Source organism: Penicillium cosmopolitanum (genome assembly GCF_028827165.1).
Source record: "Penicillium cosmopolitanum strain IBT 29677 chromosome Unknown utg000012l:1.0-3308103.0:1.0-3310761.0, whole genome shotgun sequence".
NCBI classification, from domain to species: domain Eukaryota; kingdom Fungi; phylum Ascomycota; class Eurotiomycetes; order Eurotiales; family Aspergillaceae; genus Penicillium; species Penicillium cosmopolitanum.
The window spans coordinates 2406955-2421637 of record NW_026622682.1 but is presented as its reverse complement, the minus strand read 5'-3'; the positions used below and the strand labels follow the sequence as shown (position 1 = coordinate 2421637).

Below are 14683 nucleotides of genomic sequence, written 5' to 3'. Positions count from 1 at the left end.
CCCGAAATATGACATCTACGATATCATCATATCCATTGCTAATATCACTAACTCCACGCTATGCTTCGAAATATGCATCATCTTCATAACATCAAGTTTGTTTTCCACGTCCACGGCCGCGTCCCCGACTGCGAGGGGTGCTAGCACGAGAAGAACCGCCCCGGGAAGATCCACCACGAGGGGTCCCACGAAGAGCACCACGAGTAGACCCACGGGGCGTACTTCGACCGCGAGAAGCACCACGAGAAATTCCCTTACCGCGCGGCGTTCCAGGGCCGCCACGACCTCGACCTCGACCTCGACCCGCTGTCCCACGCTGTGACAAAGTGACGTCAGGGGCGGAGGCGATCACCGCACCGGCCTGTCTGTCTGCCTCCGTTGGAGGATTAAGCTTTAGTTTCAGTCGTTGGATCTTTGGCTTTTCTTCTGTCGTCGCACTTGGTTCTGTTGTTTTTGTCGACTCTCGCTTCTTCTTTCTCGGTACCTTCGCCAGTTCGGCTAGAGAGCGCTTCCTCTTGTGTGCCTGGGCTCGGGCTTTCTCCTCTGTAACGTCTTCCGTTGAGAACTCGGATGGAGAGCAGAATGGAATATTGCGGTCGCCGATGAGCGGGGGGAATCCGAGATTATTGTCGATCTCGATCTGCTGTTGCGAGCGAGAAATCACAGGTGGGAAGGGCAGGTTCATGTCCCCATAGGTGTGCGGTGCACGGTACGGAATTTGGCCCGGGGGTGTCAGAAGGATTTCCTCATCAGTGTCATTCACGTAGCCAGTCCGCGTCCATCCACCGGCCTCTAGCTGGGGCTCTTCCATCTTCTTGAAGTCTTTGATGGAGGAAAATTCTGGCGGCTCGGGGGTGAGTTCGCCATTGGTTTCAGCATTAGTTTCGCCATTGACTTTGGCATATTTGTCACTTTCGTCCTCGTCATGGATATCATCATTTGTTTCACCGTTGGTGACGCCGATGGGATTGACGTGGGTCTCCTCCATGTTGGAAGTCCCCGCATTTCCGAGTGTTGCCTCCGCAGCCGCGGGGTCGCTTGGAGTGGAGGCAGTGGGAGTGGCAGTGGCAGACATGACAGGCTCTTCCTCGGACGATTTAACCAGCGAGGGCTGCTCAAATTGCTTTCTCGCGTTTGCGATGAATTGCTCCGGATCCGACGGTAGTGCGAAATCAGTATTAAAAGCAACTACGACGATCTCGTACAGCTTTTGTCCGGCTTGGTCCGCGGTGAGCTTGATCTTCATGCGAGAGGGTTTGTTCATTCTCAGTTGTTTGAAGATCTTATTCGCTCGCTTTCCCTTCACCCGTTTGCTCTTGATTTTCATCGGATCAATATCACTATCGGCCTGTTCCGTAGGCGGCTCCATAGGTGTCGGGGTAGGCGCGGTTCTCTTCTGTCGGGGTTTCTTCTTCGAGTCGAGTGCCTCGATAGCCCGCGTTGTCAGTTTACGAGATCGCGCTGACAGACGAGTAGCGGAAGATGTGCTTGTGGGGGATGCGTCGCTAATCGAGTTGTCATATGCGAACTCTTCCCCGTGTATTGGCACATCCCCCAGTCCGTAGTGTCGAGACTTTCGGGAAATTCCTGATCGGACGTTTGATTCCGTGGGGTTCCAAGTGCTGCTGCTCTTCGGGTGGTCCGACTTCCTGGGGTTAATATTGATTGTTGTGCTTCTTTAGCCGGGGTGTAAACATTCGATAGTCGGGACGGTCGTGCCGGGAAATGGTGACGACGCTTCACAGGAGTCTCCGAAGGAGAATTCTGCAGTTTCCCATTTGTGGTAGCTGTAGAGGAAGGTGATTTTGGAATATAGAGGTAAGGGTTGTATGAAGTATCGGGAGGGGAGGAGGTAGTAGTGAAGTCGATAGCTTTGGCCGACGGAGCCGGTTGATTTGTAGGTTTGCTTGGTGTCGGACCTCTTGGTGATCGACGAGAGGGAGATAAAGTAGGATTACTGATCCGTGCAGGTAAGGATTTACGAAAACTTTTCTTGGGAGGCATCGTGAAGGTGAATAGGGTCCAGTGGATCTGGAACAAAGCAACGGGTGAATGGAGCTGTTCATCTCACGGGAATGGTTAGCATTTACCATCCAGAGGTACTTTGAGAGGTTGCAGGAGTGAATACCTTTTATTTAGATCAAACCAAGGCTTTGAGTAAGACTTTGAGTAAGAGTAGCATGCCGTGGCAGTTCACTCGGTAGTCTCCAGAAATGCGGAGTTCCGTAGGGCAACAGTCTGAGGGGGTCCAGCTGTATCAAGGCCTGAAGGTAGCAGGATGTCTCCAATGCAGCACTATAATGTGAACAACACGATGATTTCACACGCCATGCAGATCAAACAGGATCACAAGATCAACGCTAGCAGCAGCTCGAGATGGCTGTGCCACGGGATGAAGGGTAAAGGTTACAAGAAAAGAAATTAGGGCTAACTTTAGGAACTTCCCAGGTCGATCGGCGCTTATCTGCAATCGCGGCTGTCCGCCTTCGTTCTGCAATTCATCACTGTCCACCTTGCCAACTCCAGTATTCAATTACATTACCCTCACTCCTCCCCCTCTTGCGCATTCTACCTATTCTACACGATGCATCTGTGGCAGGCCACTGCTCCTCTTTGTCTCCTGGCATCGGCTGCCCTGCCGACGGTCGCTGCCTCCGCATGGGGCTTTACTGATGCCAGCGTGGCAGTTCAACCGAAGGGTGCTGGCATCAACGGTGGTTTTAAGGAACAGTATGCTCCCATTGTACTGTACACTCTAATTGAGCTCACTTGGGACTAACCGGTTACTCCTATAGAATCTCCTCTTCCAAGCCCCTCGCCAGTCCGCTCGCCTTCACCGGTGCCGATACCTTGCGCGTCACCTTGACTACCCAGGAAGGTAGCTCTGCGAAACGCCCACACCAGGCTTTCCTGCTTTTGAAGGATAGCCAATCCGGCTTGGATATCTCCTACCCATTCACCGTGAAGGAGAATGGCAAGTCCGCGTGGAATTGGTACTGCGCCCGCCCCTCCCGAAGCTCTCCGCAGCTCTCCTCCGCATGAGCTAACAGCATACTGTACAAATAGACCCAGAAGGAACTTCCCCTCCAATTCCTCACCCTGCCCAATCCCGTCGACGCCCGTGTGGTCATTGGTGGCTTCGGCAGCTCCGAAGCCTATGATCACTCCGTTTTCAAGCTCTCCATCGAGCGCGACGTTAACATCCCCATCCCAACCGCCGAGGCCCCGAGATACGGAAAGCTGCCGGAAATTCACCACACCTTTAAGAACGACCCTACCAACCCTCCCATTGTCATCACCCTGGCTTTTGTCGGTGCTGTGATTGCCTCTCTCCCGGTTCTGGCCGGCCTCGTAAGTGATGTTCTAGCTGTTCTAGCTGTTGGTGGTATGACCAATAGCTAACCAATTACTCTTACAGTGGCTCTTCCTCGGTGTCAACCTGAACCACCTTCCCACCGCCCTCAAGTCGGCTCCTCTCCCCCACGCCGTCTTCCTTGCCTCCCTGGCTGGATTCGAGGGTATCTTCTTCCTCTACTATACCTCTTGGAACTTGTTCCAGGTTCTACCTGCCGCAGCTGTGGTGGGTGCGGTCGCATTCGTGAGCGGTAGCCGCGCCCTTGGTGAAGTGCAAGGCCGTCGCCTTGCCGGCCTCCGCTAGATGCTGGGAATCAAAATTTCAACCACATAGGGCCATGCGCTCCGTTTTTGCATTGGTGCAATCAATGAGGCCTCCGCGGGTGAGACCCTGAACTCAATGGCATTGTGCCTTAGCTGTCATGATATCCGCCTCGTTCCAGATAAATATTATCTTCCATGCACATTCTTTTCTCTGTAGCTTTGTAGATATCTGTGTTCTGAAACAATTCCAATACCTCCAATTGGACCAAGAGAGATATTCGTGTTCTGTTTTATTTTGCTTTACAACACAAGCTGTTTTTTGCTCTGCCAACGGATATGGCATTCATATTCAAGATCATTGGAGCAGGAACTTCTAATACTGTAACCAGCAATGACATTATTAAATGGAATACTGCTATATTTGCCTAATCCTTTGATTATGAGAATCCGATTCCGGGTGGGCGACAACTTGAAGGTATACATACAACCACAACTTCCTCGTAACACACCAGGCCACACTTTGTTAAACACGACTAGTAACCTAACCGACTTCGACTATCGCAATTACATTACAATTCAATTCCTCGCAAACCGAGTCCAATACCCCCACCCTCCGCCAGAATTCTAGCTATTGATGACCATTTGACGTCAGAGTGGCCAGTGCCAAGCCTTCCTCCGCGGTTTTCTCGACTTTCTCCGTCTCGCCGCAATTGTTCAACCTCAACACATCCAACACATCCAACACCCTCCCACCCTCCCACCCTCTCTCCAAATGGGTTCCAACGCCTCAAAACCCGTCCAAGCAGCCGCCGGCGCCGCAAAGCGCCAATATCCTAAAAAGGCAGCTCCACCGCCGAGATTACCAAAAGCTCCCCGCGATTCCCAAGCATCGCGACAACAATATCCCCAACCGCCGCAACCACCTACACCTGCACCTCCTCCCCCAACTCCGAAACCAGGTCCAGCGCAAACACCAGCTCCTCCATCCGCACCGCAGGGACCTCAATATCACTCGAAAGAGCAAGCCTCGCGCACAAAATCTACCGGTAAGTTCGCATCTCGCCGTCCACGACCTCCGCAGTCGCAGTCGCCCTCGCAGTACCAGTCTCAATCCACCCCCCGCAACAAAAACAACCCAGAAATCAGATCGCTAACAAAAACACAGCAATCGACCTAGACGGCCAAGACCCCGACTTCGCCGCCTCACTCCGCTCAATCGGCCCCGTCGACCCAACACACGGATTCCCAACCGCAAACCGCAGCTCAATGCAAACCGTCTTCCCCTCCGCACCAACTGCCGCATGGTTAGTTCACACGGCGCGTCAGCGAGCTTCTAAGATCGCGGATGAGGAGGCTGCCCGTATGAGGATGGGTCATCATGGTGATCGGTCGTTGGCAGATGCTTTTCTGATACAGCAGGCGTTGCAGATGCGGGATGTACAGAATTTGCCGGCTGATGAGATTGAGTCTATTATGGGGTTGAAGGGGGGGTTTATCGATAAGTTGGGGGAGAAGGGGATTGTTTCTAAGATTGGTGCTTAGGAGCGTGTGTCACTGGTTGGTTGTTCAGTTCTGAGGCTTGATGTACGTTGAGCGGTTTCGTTGGAGTTTTATGGTGTTTTGCATTTGCATGATCTGGTCTTTCAGGTTTCCTTGATGTATTATATGGCTGTACTGATCCCTACTCATCATAATGTTGCTCCGAGTGGGCTAAGCTTGGAGTTGTGTTTGATTTCATCACCTTTCATTTTATTTTAGAATCGATATGGAGGTTAAGGAGGGTCAGATGTATCCTGGGAGGTATTATTTCTTTCAATGATTTCCCATATGATGCCGTAGTTGCACGACGGTGACCGGAGTCTTCGGAACAGCCACGCACTGGCGATGCTCGGAATATACAGAATTATCACATGGAGCTGGCGAAACTAGACTAGTACTGCCCAGGCGGCTTTTAGTAATCTTTTATCAGAAAAGATATCGGTGATCATGTTCCAAAATGTTGCCCAGAGGTAGAATAGTAGGAAATCCATGAGGAAGAATCCGATAGCTTACCATGCGAATGAAACTAACCCGTAACTTCTTTCCCTTCCGTTTTTGCTTAATCTTAATAATGAAATTAGTACGACGCAGGGGTTACACGGGATGAATACTTCCAGACGCGGACTACGTCAATTAGAGTGATGACTTTACACTGTCTTGATTAAATTTGCGAGGGTGTAATCATAGTAATGCTATCCGGAGATACCAGTACAACATCACATCTTCGAAATACATGATGGATACAATGGTGTTCTTCTAATCTCAGGCTCACCAGCACCTAGTGTGACAAGATCTTGACATGGGTGGAACAAGGCTATCCTTTTAGATCTACAGAAGTTTAAATGCATTATACTTCTGTGCTCCTAGCCTTAAAATCGTTCATGTCTCCACAGCCGCAATCGACCCAGTATTTCTGGAAGGGGTGGAGTGTGCCAAAATTGCATCAAAATCATGATGCTGATGACAGACTCTCCATGAGTAGTACGGTACTACTAGCAGTACCATCCTAGTCTAGAGCTGCGAGCCGTCCACAAGCTCAGCCGGAATCTCAAGATAGCTCGCGAATTGTCTGCCCCATCGAACAAAATGTTCACATTGATTACAAACAGGAAAAGTCCCCTGCAATCTCGATCCCCAGGCGCATTCACTCCCGAGTTCATACATTGGATGTGATGTAATACTTCCGAAATTGGTCATTTATATCCGGGATACATCCGAATATCCGGGATCGAGAATACCTTCACCGCTTCCATTTTGGACGTAAAAAACGCGATTAGGTTGCTAACTGTCGATTCTGACAGCACATAAGGATAGGCAGGATGAGTCTACTCTGAATACTGTGAATACTCCCAGTAGCAAGTTGATCGGGCGAACCCACTGTCGTGTGACACGGGTGGAGCTGCAGAATGTTGCTAGCGTACAATAATCGCTGGCAAGGCTCGCAAGATCCGGGCCCACCTTGCAAACCTTTGTATATTTTTATTCGGCGTAAGCCCTGGAGTAATGCAGACAATTCTGGGCATTTCCAAGGCCAAGGGTTGTTTCTAACTGCCGCTAGTCCCCAAAGAAGTTTCCCTTGATCGCTAAGCCCCTGCCCTGTGCACTGGAGCCTCATGGACCCTGCAATTTTAACCATGGAATCAATCGTGAACGGGCGTGCCGGTACCTTTGTCTGTACCTCGGTTTGGGTCGATCATATTGACATGTCATTCCAAAAGTTTCCCAATTGTGTTGCCTGTTGAAAATCCCCCCCATTTTCACCCAGATATAAGAGTACAGAGAACAAAGAAAATAGTGATCGTTTCTCCAAATATGAATAGATGAAATTGAATAGTAATCTCGTTTATTTTTGCCCCCATTAAGGATGTGGAGGGGCTGTGAAACAGTCGACCAGAGTATTGTAATAATAGCAAGGGGGCAGCCCCTGCAGCAAGGGCGGCCCCGGGGGAGCCGGGAGCAGTAGTAAGCAGCAATACTACGTGGACTGGAAGTACCAAGCTCACTAGTAGAATGCTTCGAATATGAGGACAGTGTACTATTAGTGACGGGGGAAGAGAGAGAGAAAATAACAGAATAATTCACCAATGAACCATTAATTAATGCATATGCCTAGAGTGGAGTGGGGAGGACACCAATCCAGTATGTCTGCCCGAAGCGGCCAGTGGGCTGAGACACCAAGTGTGAACCAGTGAGGACCCGAGATGATCGTGAAAGAAATGGCCCCCATTGGAAGTAAATAAACTTCCGACGCCGACTTCCGGGCGAAAATCAGGGTCTCCAGCCAAGTCGGATAGGGTTGGGGCTATACCTCTTATTTGTATGTGCCTTGATGCAGCGCTGTTTAGGGCTACACAAGCATCCCCACGGTCACAATCACGGTGCCACCGTAATTTCCGTCCATTGATCTGCGCCTGTAGGTGTCTCTGGTGTACTTTGGTTGTACTGGTTATGTCTTACTGAATCTTATCCTTCGCCCTCGTATTATGTATGTTATGATGTGGCGATCTCCACGTCGCGTGCTTGGGTTCCTTTATTGGACTATTTTGGACCCTGAGTCCCTTTGGGGCCAGCCTCCCCCGAGCCCCGGGGGCGGACCCGAAAACTCTAGGGATAATTATAATTTTGATTGTAATTGTAATTATAAGCATGCGTTCCTATATTTGTCTTTGCTGTAACATTTTTTCTTTTATCGCCTTGGGCTTTTGCGCTTCCTTTCTTCTCTGCCTCCCTCCTCCTTCTCCCTCCGCATTCCAGAGTGTTTCTTCCTCCATTCCGATCTCCTTCTCTCCTTCTTTTCCTTTCTCTTTTGCTTTCGTTCTTCTCTCCTGCCCGTCCGAGTTGTCCTCACACGCGACACCCGTGTGGATCGTGACACTCTTTGTATTCCACTCCCTCATACCTATGCCTTCATGAGATGATCTCGATATGTCAATTTTCGCCTATCTCCCGGCGCTTCCGCCCTTTCTCTTCTCCGCTCTCTTCGTGAGTGGCCTCGCCTCGAAGATCTTACACATCGGCCTTCACATCCGCTCCCTACCATTTCTCCACTTCGTCTTATACTCACCAACTCTCCTTCTCCCCGACCTCTTCATCATTACCTGCGGGCGGGTATTGTTGCAGTTCCCTGCCCCGGATTCTAAATTACAATGGTTGTCAACATGCGTCGGAGGGTTCTTTTCGTACGTAATATCCCCCTCCTCCCCTCCCCTCCTCCCCTCCCCAGAGATTTATTGAAAAGACGACTGGCTTGACCTGCAGATGAGAAGCTAACTTTGCTCCCGTTTGTACAGTCTCATTACGTGGGGCGCCGCTGCCATTCAATTCGGATTCTTTCTTCAAACCGGCGCCGAAGTCGACTGGACCGCCAGCAACAGCTTCCTTAGCGATCCCGCCGCCATGAAGATTCTCCTCACCGGTATCTGGACCGTTTCCGCTGCCGGGCTTGTTCTCGGTCTCTTGGCCTGGCTGCTTCATTCCAGGCTTTATAACTGGACCGGGCACGCGCTCGAGGCGATCCGAGACCTCATGTTGGGTGTATATAGCGCCTGCAGAGGGGGCTATCACGCACGTTACACCTTGATCACCGCGCCCAACAAATCCTGGATCAAGTCGGTTGATATCAGGTCTGCACGCCGTACTGCTCTTCTCGTCTCCGCTTCTTTCTCGTTATTGTTTCTGGAAATTGTTCGCCCCGCTATACCATATGATCATCTATCGAGCGCGCTACCTTTGTCACTACTTGATGCTTTTACCAAAAAGACCAGCACAGTGGAGGGCTGCAGGAACCCCTCGAAAGCGTTTCCTATCTGGACGAATGTTAACCCTATTCCTTTGAAAGATGGCTGGTCTCGCCCCGCATGGCTTCCACAAGACACGCCTGATGGATTTAGTCGCTGGGGGGTTGATCCTAATGCGCGCGCGGAGAAGGACAACCCATCTTGGTATCTATGCAGTGGTGGCGATGACGGCGGATTCTTCAATCCTAAATCGGATCCTTTGAAGATTTCCAACCTTGGCGATGAGATCTACGAGCCACTGAAGAAGGCTTTCAAGGAACACTCGGTGGCTATCGACAATGTTATACTGATAACACTGGAGAGTGGACGCAAGGACATGTTCCCCATGCAGCAGGGGACCCCCCTGTTTGATGGATTGCTTGCTTCACACCCCAAGGAGGACAGGGATGACGCCATCGACCGCCTGGTTGAGAGTACTCGCGTTGCGCAGATGTTGACCGGTGAACATGTGAAGGACAGCCAAGGGAAGCTGGTCAGTTTGGCCAACTCGACCTGGCGGGACACAACAGAGAAGGGCATGGGAGGTCTGAATGTCCAAGGAGCGATTACAGGCAGTACTCTTACTTTCAAAAGTATTCTCGGAAGTCATTGTGGAGTCAACCCCCTTCCGGTTGATATGTTGGAAGAATCCGGTCTCGAGATCTACCAGCCGTGTCTGCCTCAACTTTTCGAAGCTTTCAACAAGGCCAAGAGTCCGGTGCAACCAACACAACCTGAGAAGGTCGACAAACGCAAGGCGGCATCCAACCAGTCGGAAGCCGTGGAGTACCCGTGGAAATCGGTCTTCATGCAGTCTATCACCGACGACTATGATCGCCAGGACGTCCTCAATAACCACATGGGTTTCAGACACAAGGTAGTCAAAAGCACCTTGAAAGACTTCCATTCAAAATACCGCGCCAAGGGCGAAGAGATCAACTACTTCGGCTACGCCGAGACCGAACTGAAGCCATATATCCGCGACCTTTTCCAAGAGGCCGCCATCAATAAAACCCGCCTCTTCCTCTCCCACGTCACCAGCACAACCCACCACCCCTGGTCCACACCCGAGAATTTCAAACATGTATCCTACATGGGCCACGAAGGAACCATCAAACACGACCTGATGAACAACTACATCAACGCCGCACGCTTCGTTGACAATTGGCTCGGCGACATAATGACCATGCTCGACGAGTCCGGCCTGGCCAACAACACCCTGGTCGTAGTCGTCGGCGACCACGGCCAGGCCTTCGGCGAAGACAACAAAGATTTGACAGGAACCTACAACAACCCTCACATCAGCAATTTCCGCGTCCCCCTCGTCTTCCGACACCCGCACATGCCGCGAATTCACATCTCGGCCAACGCAACCGCCCTCTCCATCATCCCGACTATCCTGGATATGCTGGTTCAATCCGAATCCCTGGATGAGCAGGACTCGGCGATCGCATCTGCGGTTCTACCTGAGTATCAAGGCCAATCGCTAATCCGACCCTTCCGCACATCTATCCTCGAGCAAGAAGATGCGAAAAACGGACGCAAGAAGTTAGCCTGGAATTTCGGTCTCATCAACGCTGGTGGTGCCAAAATGTCTGTCACGGCTGCCGGCTCTCCGTACCGACTTATCCTCCCCATCAAAGAGGACTCGGAATACGTCTTCTCTCATCTGGGTGATGACCCCGGTGAACTATCTCCCATGAAGTCATGGTCTCTGTCCACTTTAACAGAGACTGTCAAAACCAAGTTCGGCAGTGAAGCCGCTGCTTGGCTTGAAGATGCGGAGAAGGTTGGGAAGTGGTATGTTGATGACCAGAGGCGAATATGGGGGTATAGGGAAGCTTGAATGAATGAAAATGTATTGGCCGGTGAATGGCTCTGATTAATGTTTCACTATATCCTCTGTTTGCTTTTGGGTACATATGAATGGACTATATTTACTTCTTAATGAATTCTATCTTCTGCAATCCATTGTTTATGATTTTCTCTCCCGGAAATTACTAGTACCGATCTGCTCCAGGGCTTGCGCACGCAATTGTCTACCCCACATTTCGCCATCGTTGGATATTTCAAGTTCTTGGCATTGCGCTCACTCCTCCGAGGCACGAGTATATTCCTCAGCGCTGCGGATTTTCCGATTCTTATTAGCAATGAACCAGAAATTAGGTATTTCCGGGCTTGGCCACATTCACTTCCGGTCCATGAGAGATCCTGGGCCTTGAATGCGAAAACGAAATGCGGGGAAGTTAGATGGATTACTACAATTGCCGGGAGCACCACGCGCTTCTCGGATATCCCGACCAACAAATTTCACCATCTCCCGCCAGTATGGAAGCGAGCTTACCCACAGGGTATAGATTCGCGCGGGAAACGGAGACTAGTCTTTTCCTAGGGTATTCACTATGCGACGGCGGCATTGAGGGTTAGATTTTCGGGATGTGGACTGGGCCATCGTTAGTAGTATAAAGGAAGGCCTTAGGAATAATCGCTTATTTGGTTTCTCATTTTTCATGCTTTCAAAATGCCGCGTTTAATTTCGGCTGCGCTTCTTGCAATTGGGTTGACTTTGGTCAATGGGAGTGCTTCGAATAGTCATGGGGCAATCAAGAAACCCGGGCACTCTGCGGAGACCAGACAGCCCAACTTCGTCTTTATCATGACGGATGATCAGGACTTACATCTTCACTCATTGGACTATATGCCAAAGCTGCAGCGACACATTGGTGACGAAGGCACGGTCTTTGAGCGCCATTTTTGTACTATTGCTGTCTGTTGTCCGTCGCGGGTTAGTTTGATGACTGGCAAGCTGGCGCATAATACCAATGTCACCGATGTTTATCCTCCATATGGTACGAGAAGAGAATATTTCCTTAAAGTCCTCCATGTCTAATGCTCCCCTCAAGGTGGATATCCCAAGTTCATCGCAGAAGGCCACAATGATAACTACCTGCCCATCTGGTTACAAGATGCAGGCTATAACACATACTACACCGGAAAGTTTCTGAACGCACATTCAACTTCCAACTATAACAACCCATATCCTAAAGGCTGGAACGGCACAAATTGTACGTGGATCTACCTAGCTACCCGGGACACGTAAAAATGTTCCAAAATTGACATTTATTTATAGTCCTGCTGGACCCATCAACATACAGCTACTGGAACTCCACTTTCCAACACAACCACGATAAACCCGTTGTATCGGATGGCTACTCAACCGATCTAATCTCGCGCCATGCTCTCGACTTCATCGAAGAGGCCCATGCCTCTGATCGCCCGTTCTTTCTCGGGATTACTCCCATTGCACCGCATGCGAAGACGGCCGAGGTAGAGGGTTCATCGATCCCAGCCTTCACTGATCCAGTACCGGCCCCCCGACATGCGAATAAATTTCCCAATGCGAGGATTCCGCGAGGAGGGAACTTTAATCCAGATACTGTACGATATCCTAAATTTTGTTACCAGAAAATCAAACGCTGACCATATCAGCAAAGCGGTGCCAGTTGGATCTTGAATCTGCCCCAGCTCAACGCTAGCGAGGTTACGTATATGGATGGGTATTACCGCCACCGAATTCAATCCCTTCAAGCCGTTGACGATCTTGTTGAGAGTGTGGTCAAAAAGCTCGAGGACTACGGCCTTCTGGATAATACCTATATCTTCTACACATCCGATAACGGATACCACGCCGGACAGCATCGTATGGTTCCAGGCAAAGGCTGTCCCTACGAAGAGGACATCAATATCCCTATGATTGTGCGTGGGCCGAAGTTCCCAAGGGTCGAAAAGTTGATTTTGTCACGTCGCATACCGACATTGCTGCGACTTTGTTCGATTTGGCTGGTATACCCTTGAGAGAGGACTTTGACGGAACCCCGATGCCTTTGACAGCCTCGGAAATGCGAGGCGCAAAGTCTGATCCGCGAAGAGAGCACGTTTCTGTTGAGTACTGGGGTACGAATCTCCAGGAGGGTGATATCGGCCGCGTCTCGCCAACGGGAGCTGGCGTAGTCTATTATAATAATACCTACAAAGCTATGCGGGTTATTGGGGACTCTTACAATCTTTTCTATTCTGTTTGGTGTACTGATGAGCATGAACTTTACGACTTGACAGTGAGTGATTCCAGCCCCAGCGTCCTATTTTGTATGTTTTCCTTTGATTCAACGGCTCACATTTCCACAGAATGACCCATACCAGATGCGAAATCTGATCAACACCAAGAAAACATTATTGGGTCGAGATATAAAGAAAGTGATATCTCGATTAGACGCCCTCCTGCTCGTACTCAAGAGCTGCAAAGGCTCGGACTGTACACTCCCCTGGCAGGTTCTACATCCGAATAAAAAGGTCACCAGTCTCTCCGAGGCACTAAGCTCCAAGTACGATAAATTCTACGCTGCGCAGCCGGATATCAGCTTCTCGGCATGTGAGCTGGGTTATTTGCCGGGGTCGGAGGGGCCGCAGGAGGGGTATGCGTATCGACGGGGTGGGGATTGGAGTTATTGGGCCTAGAGAAGCTTGGAATTCGCTTTCGAAGGTCCTAGATGGGGCCTAGTACATTATCATTCACGATCTTTCTCTTCCATTCATGGCAGTTTTCAATGATCGAAGAAGAGAAAAGAAAAGAAAATGAACAGGTCATATTAATCGTACATATTGTTGTAAATTTTCCGCTAGTAGCCCATAACAAAAAGGAAGGCCTAATTCACCCAACGCCAAGCTCATCCAACAAAAAAACAGCGCTCATTGGAATAGACGCGATACTAAACAGCACTTTCCCTCCAATTTAAATTGCCTCATCATCCATCCTCCTCAAATCAACCACAACAAAGCTCTTAACTTCAACCGGCAACGGCTTATCATTATAAACAGAGTTCAAAGGAACATTTTTCCCAGTACACATATCGTCATCGAAAGCAATAACGTCCTCGTATTCCGCCAAGTTTCTCGCCATAACGAAGCCGCCCTTTGGAAACGATACAGATCGACAGTGCTGGGATCCGGAGCCGGTGTACGTGTGGCCGATTTTGTGCGCGGTCGGGAAATAGGCGACATCCCATGCTACTGTTGATAGAGCAAGGGCAAGTAGTGAGAGAATTGTGGTTATCATTTTGATCTGATTGGGTTGTTAGAATTGGAATGGGAATGATATAGAGCAGAGATGGCTGAACACACCTGATTGAAATTGATCGGTCACGATACAATTGATGTGACTTGAAAGGTGAGATGTCGAGAATAAACGAGTCTCGTATATTTAAGGGCCAGAGCTTGAGTTGCTACAGTATACACAGGCCATTGACTGAAGATCTGTCAAGAATGCGCAGTTGTGTAGGAAATGAACTTGAGTAATGCGCCCCTTGCTCCAGGAACTACTCTGAATGGCTGAATGTCACCAAGACGCGGGAGGCCCGCCGGGCGGATATTCTAAAATTCTGCATTAGCCAGGGATAATAATATATTGTGTATTGGTGATAGAGCCGCTAGTTTACTGGAATAGGTAGTCAGTTTGGTCTTCATGCTAGCGACGTCGCTAGATGTTCGAAATGGCCTGTATGTGTTTATTAAAGATACCTTAGCATTCATAAGTGGGATTGAATTGTAACAAATTCACGAGTTTAGTAGCTTGGCTTCCTGATATACATCAAAACATTCATGTCGACTGGAGATCTGCAATATTTAATTTGAGGTTGAAAGCCGCGCTGCGGAAGTTGCTTTAAGCGGGTACGCGGGACTCCTCCCAACTTGTG

The 14683-nt window shown here is 49.8% G+C and overlaps 6 protein-coding genes across 6 annotated transcripts; 4 read left to right on the top strand and 2 right to left on the bottom strand.

Annotated features, from left to right (window-relative positions):
- Window positions 1–91: 91 nt before the first annotated feature.
- N7509_013653 (putative GPI-anchored cell surface glycoprotein) lies at window positions 92–2004 on the bottom strand (the record flags this gene model as incomplete). Its single annotated transcript, XM_056638290.1, has 2 exons — window positions 92–1505; window positions 1550–2004. The coding sequence occupies 2 exons, from the start codon at window positions 2002–2004 to the stop codon at window positions 92–94; spliced, it is 1869 nt and encodes a 622-aa protein (XP_056481797.1).
- Window positions 2005–2584: 580 nt separating this feature from the next.
- N7509_013652 (putative oligosaccharyltransferase subunit ribophorin II) lies at window positions 2585–3658 on the top strand (the record flags this gene model as incomplete). Its single annotated transcript, XM_056638289.1, has 4 exons — window positions 2585–2730; window positions 2796–2961; window positions 3067–3351; window positions 3419–3658. The coding sequence occupies 4 exons, from the start codon at window positions 2585–2587 to the stop codon at window positions 3656–3658; spliced, it is 837 nt and encodes a 278-aa protein (XP_056481796.1).
- A 732-nt stretch (window positions 3659–4390) lies between these two features.
- On the top strand, window positions 4391–5160 carry N7509_013651 (uncharacterized protein; the record flags this gene model as incomplete). The annotated part of the gene is made up of 2 exons (XM_056638288.1): window positions 4391–4664; window positions 4784–5160. 2 exons carry the CDS (start codon window positions 4391–4393, stop codon window positions 5158–5160), a joined length of 651 nt encoding a protein of 216 aa, XP_056481795.1.
- A 2922-nt stretch (window positions 5161–8082) lies between these two features.
- N7509_013650 (uncharacterized protein) lies at window positions 8083–10779 on the top strand (the record flags this gene model as incomplete). Its single annotated transcript, XM_056638287.1, has 2 exons — window positions 8083–8336; window positions 8448–10779. The coding sequence occupies 2 exons, from the start codon at window positions 8083–8085 to the stop codon at window positions 10777–10779; spliced, it is 2586 nt and encodes an 861-aa protein (XP_056481794.1).
- A 675-nt stretch (window positions 10780–11454) lies between these two features.
- Window positions 11455–13448, top strand: N7509_013649 (sulfatase family protein; the record flags this gene model as incomplete). Its single annotated transcript, XM_056638286.1, has 6 exons — window positions 11455–11782; window positions 11837–11998; window positions 12064–12371; window positions 12423–12689; window positions 12713–13048; window positions 13119–13448. 6 exons carry the CDS (start codon window positions 11455–11457, stop codon window positions 13446–13448), a joined length of 1731 nt encoding a protein of 576 aa, XP_056481793.1.
- Window positions 13449–13722: 274 nt separating this feature from the next.
- On the bottom strand, window positions 13723–14046 carry N7509_013648 (uncharacterized protein; the record flags this gene model as incomplete). Its single annotated transcript, XM_056638285.1, has 1 exon — window positions 13723–14046. The coding sequence occupies one exon, from the start codon at window positions 14044–14046 to the stop codon at window positions 13723–13725; it is 324 nt and encodes a 107-aa protein (XP_056481792.1).
- Between the last annotated feature and the right edge of the window lie 637 nt (window positions 14047–14683).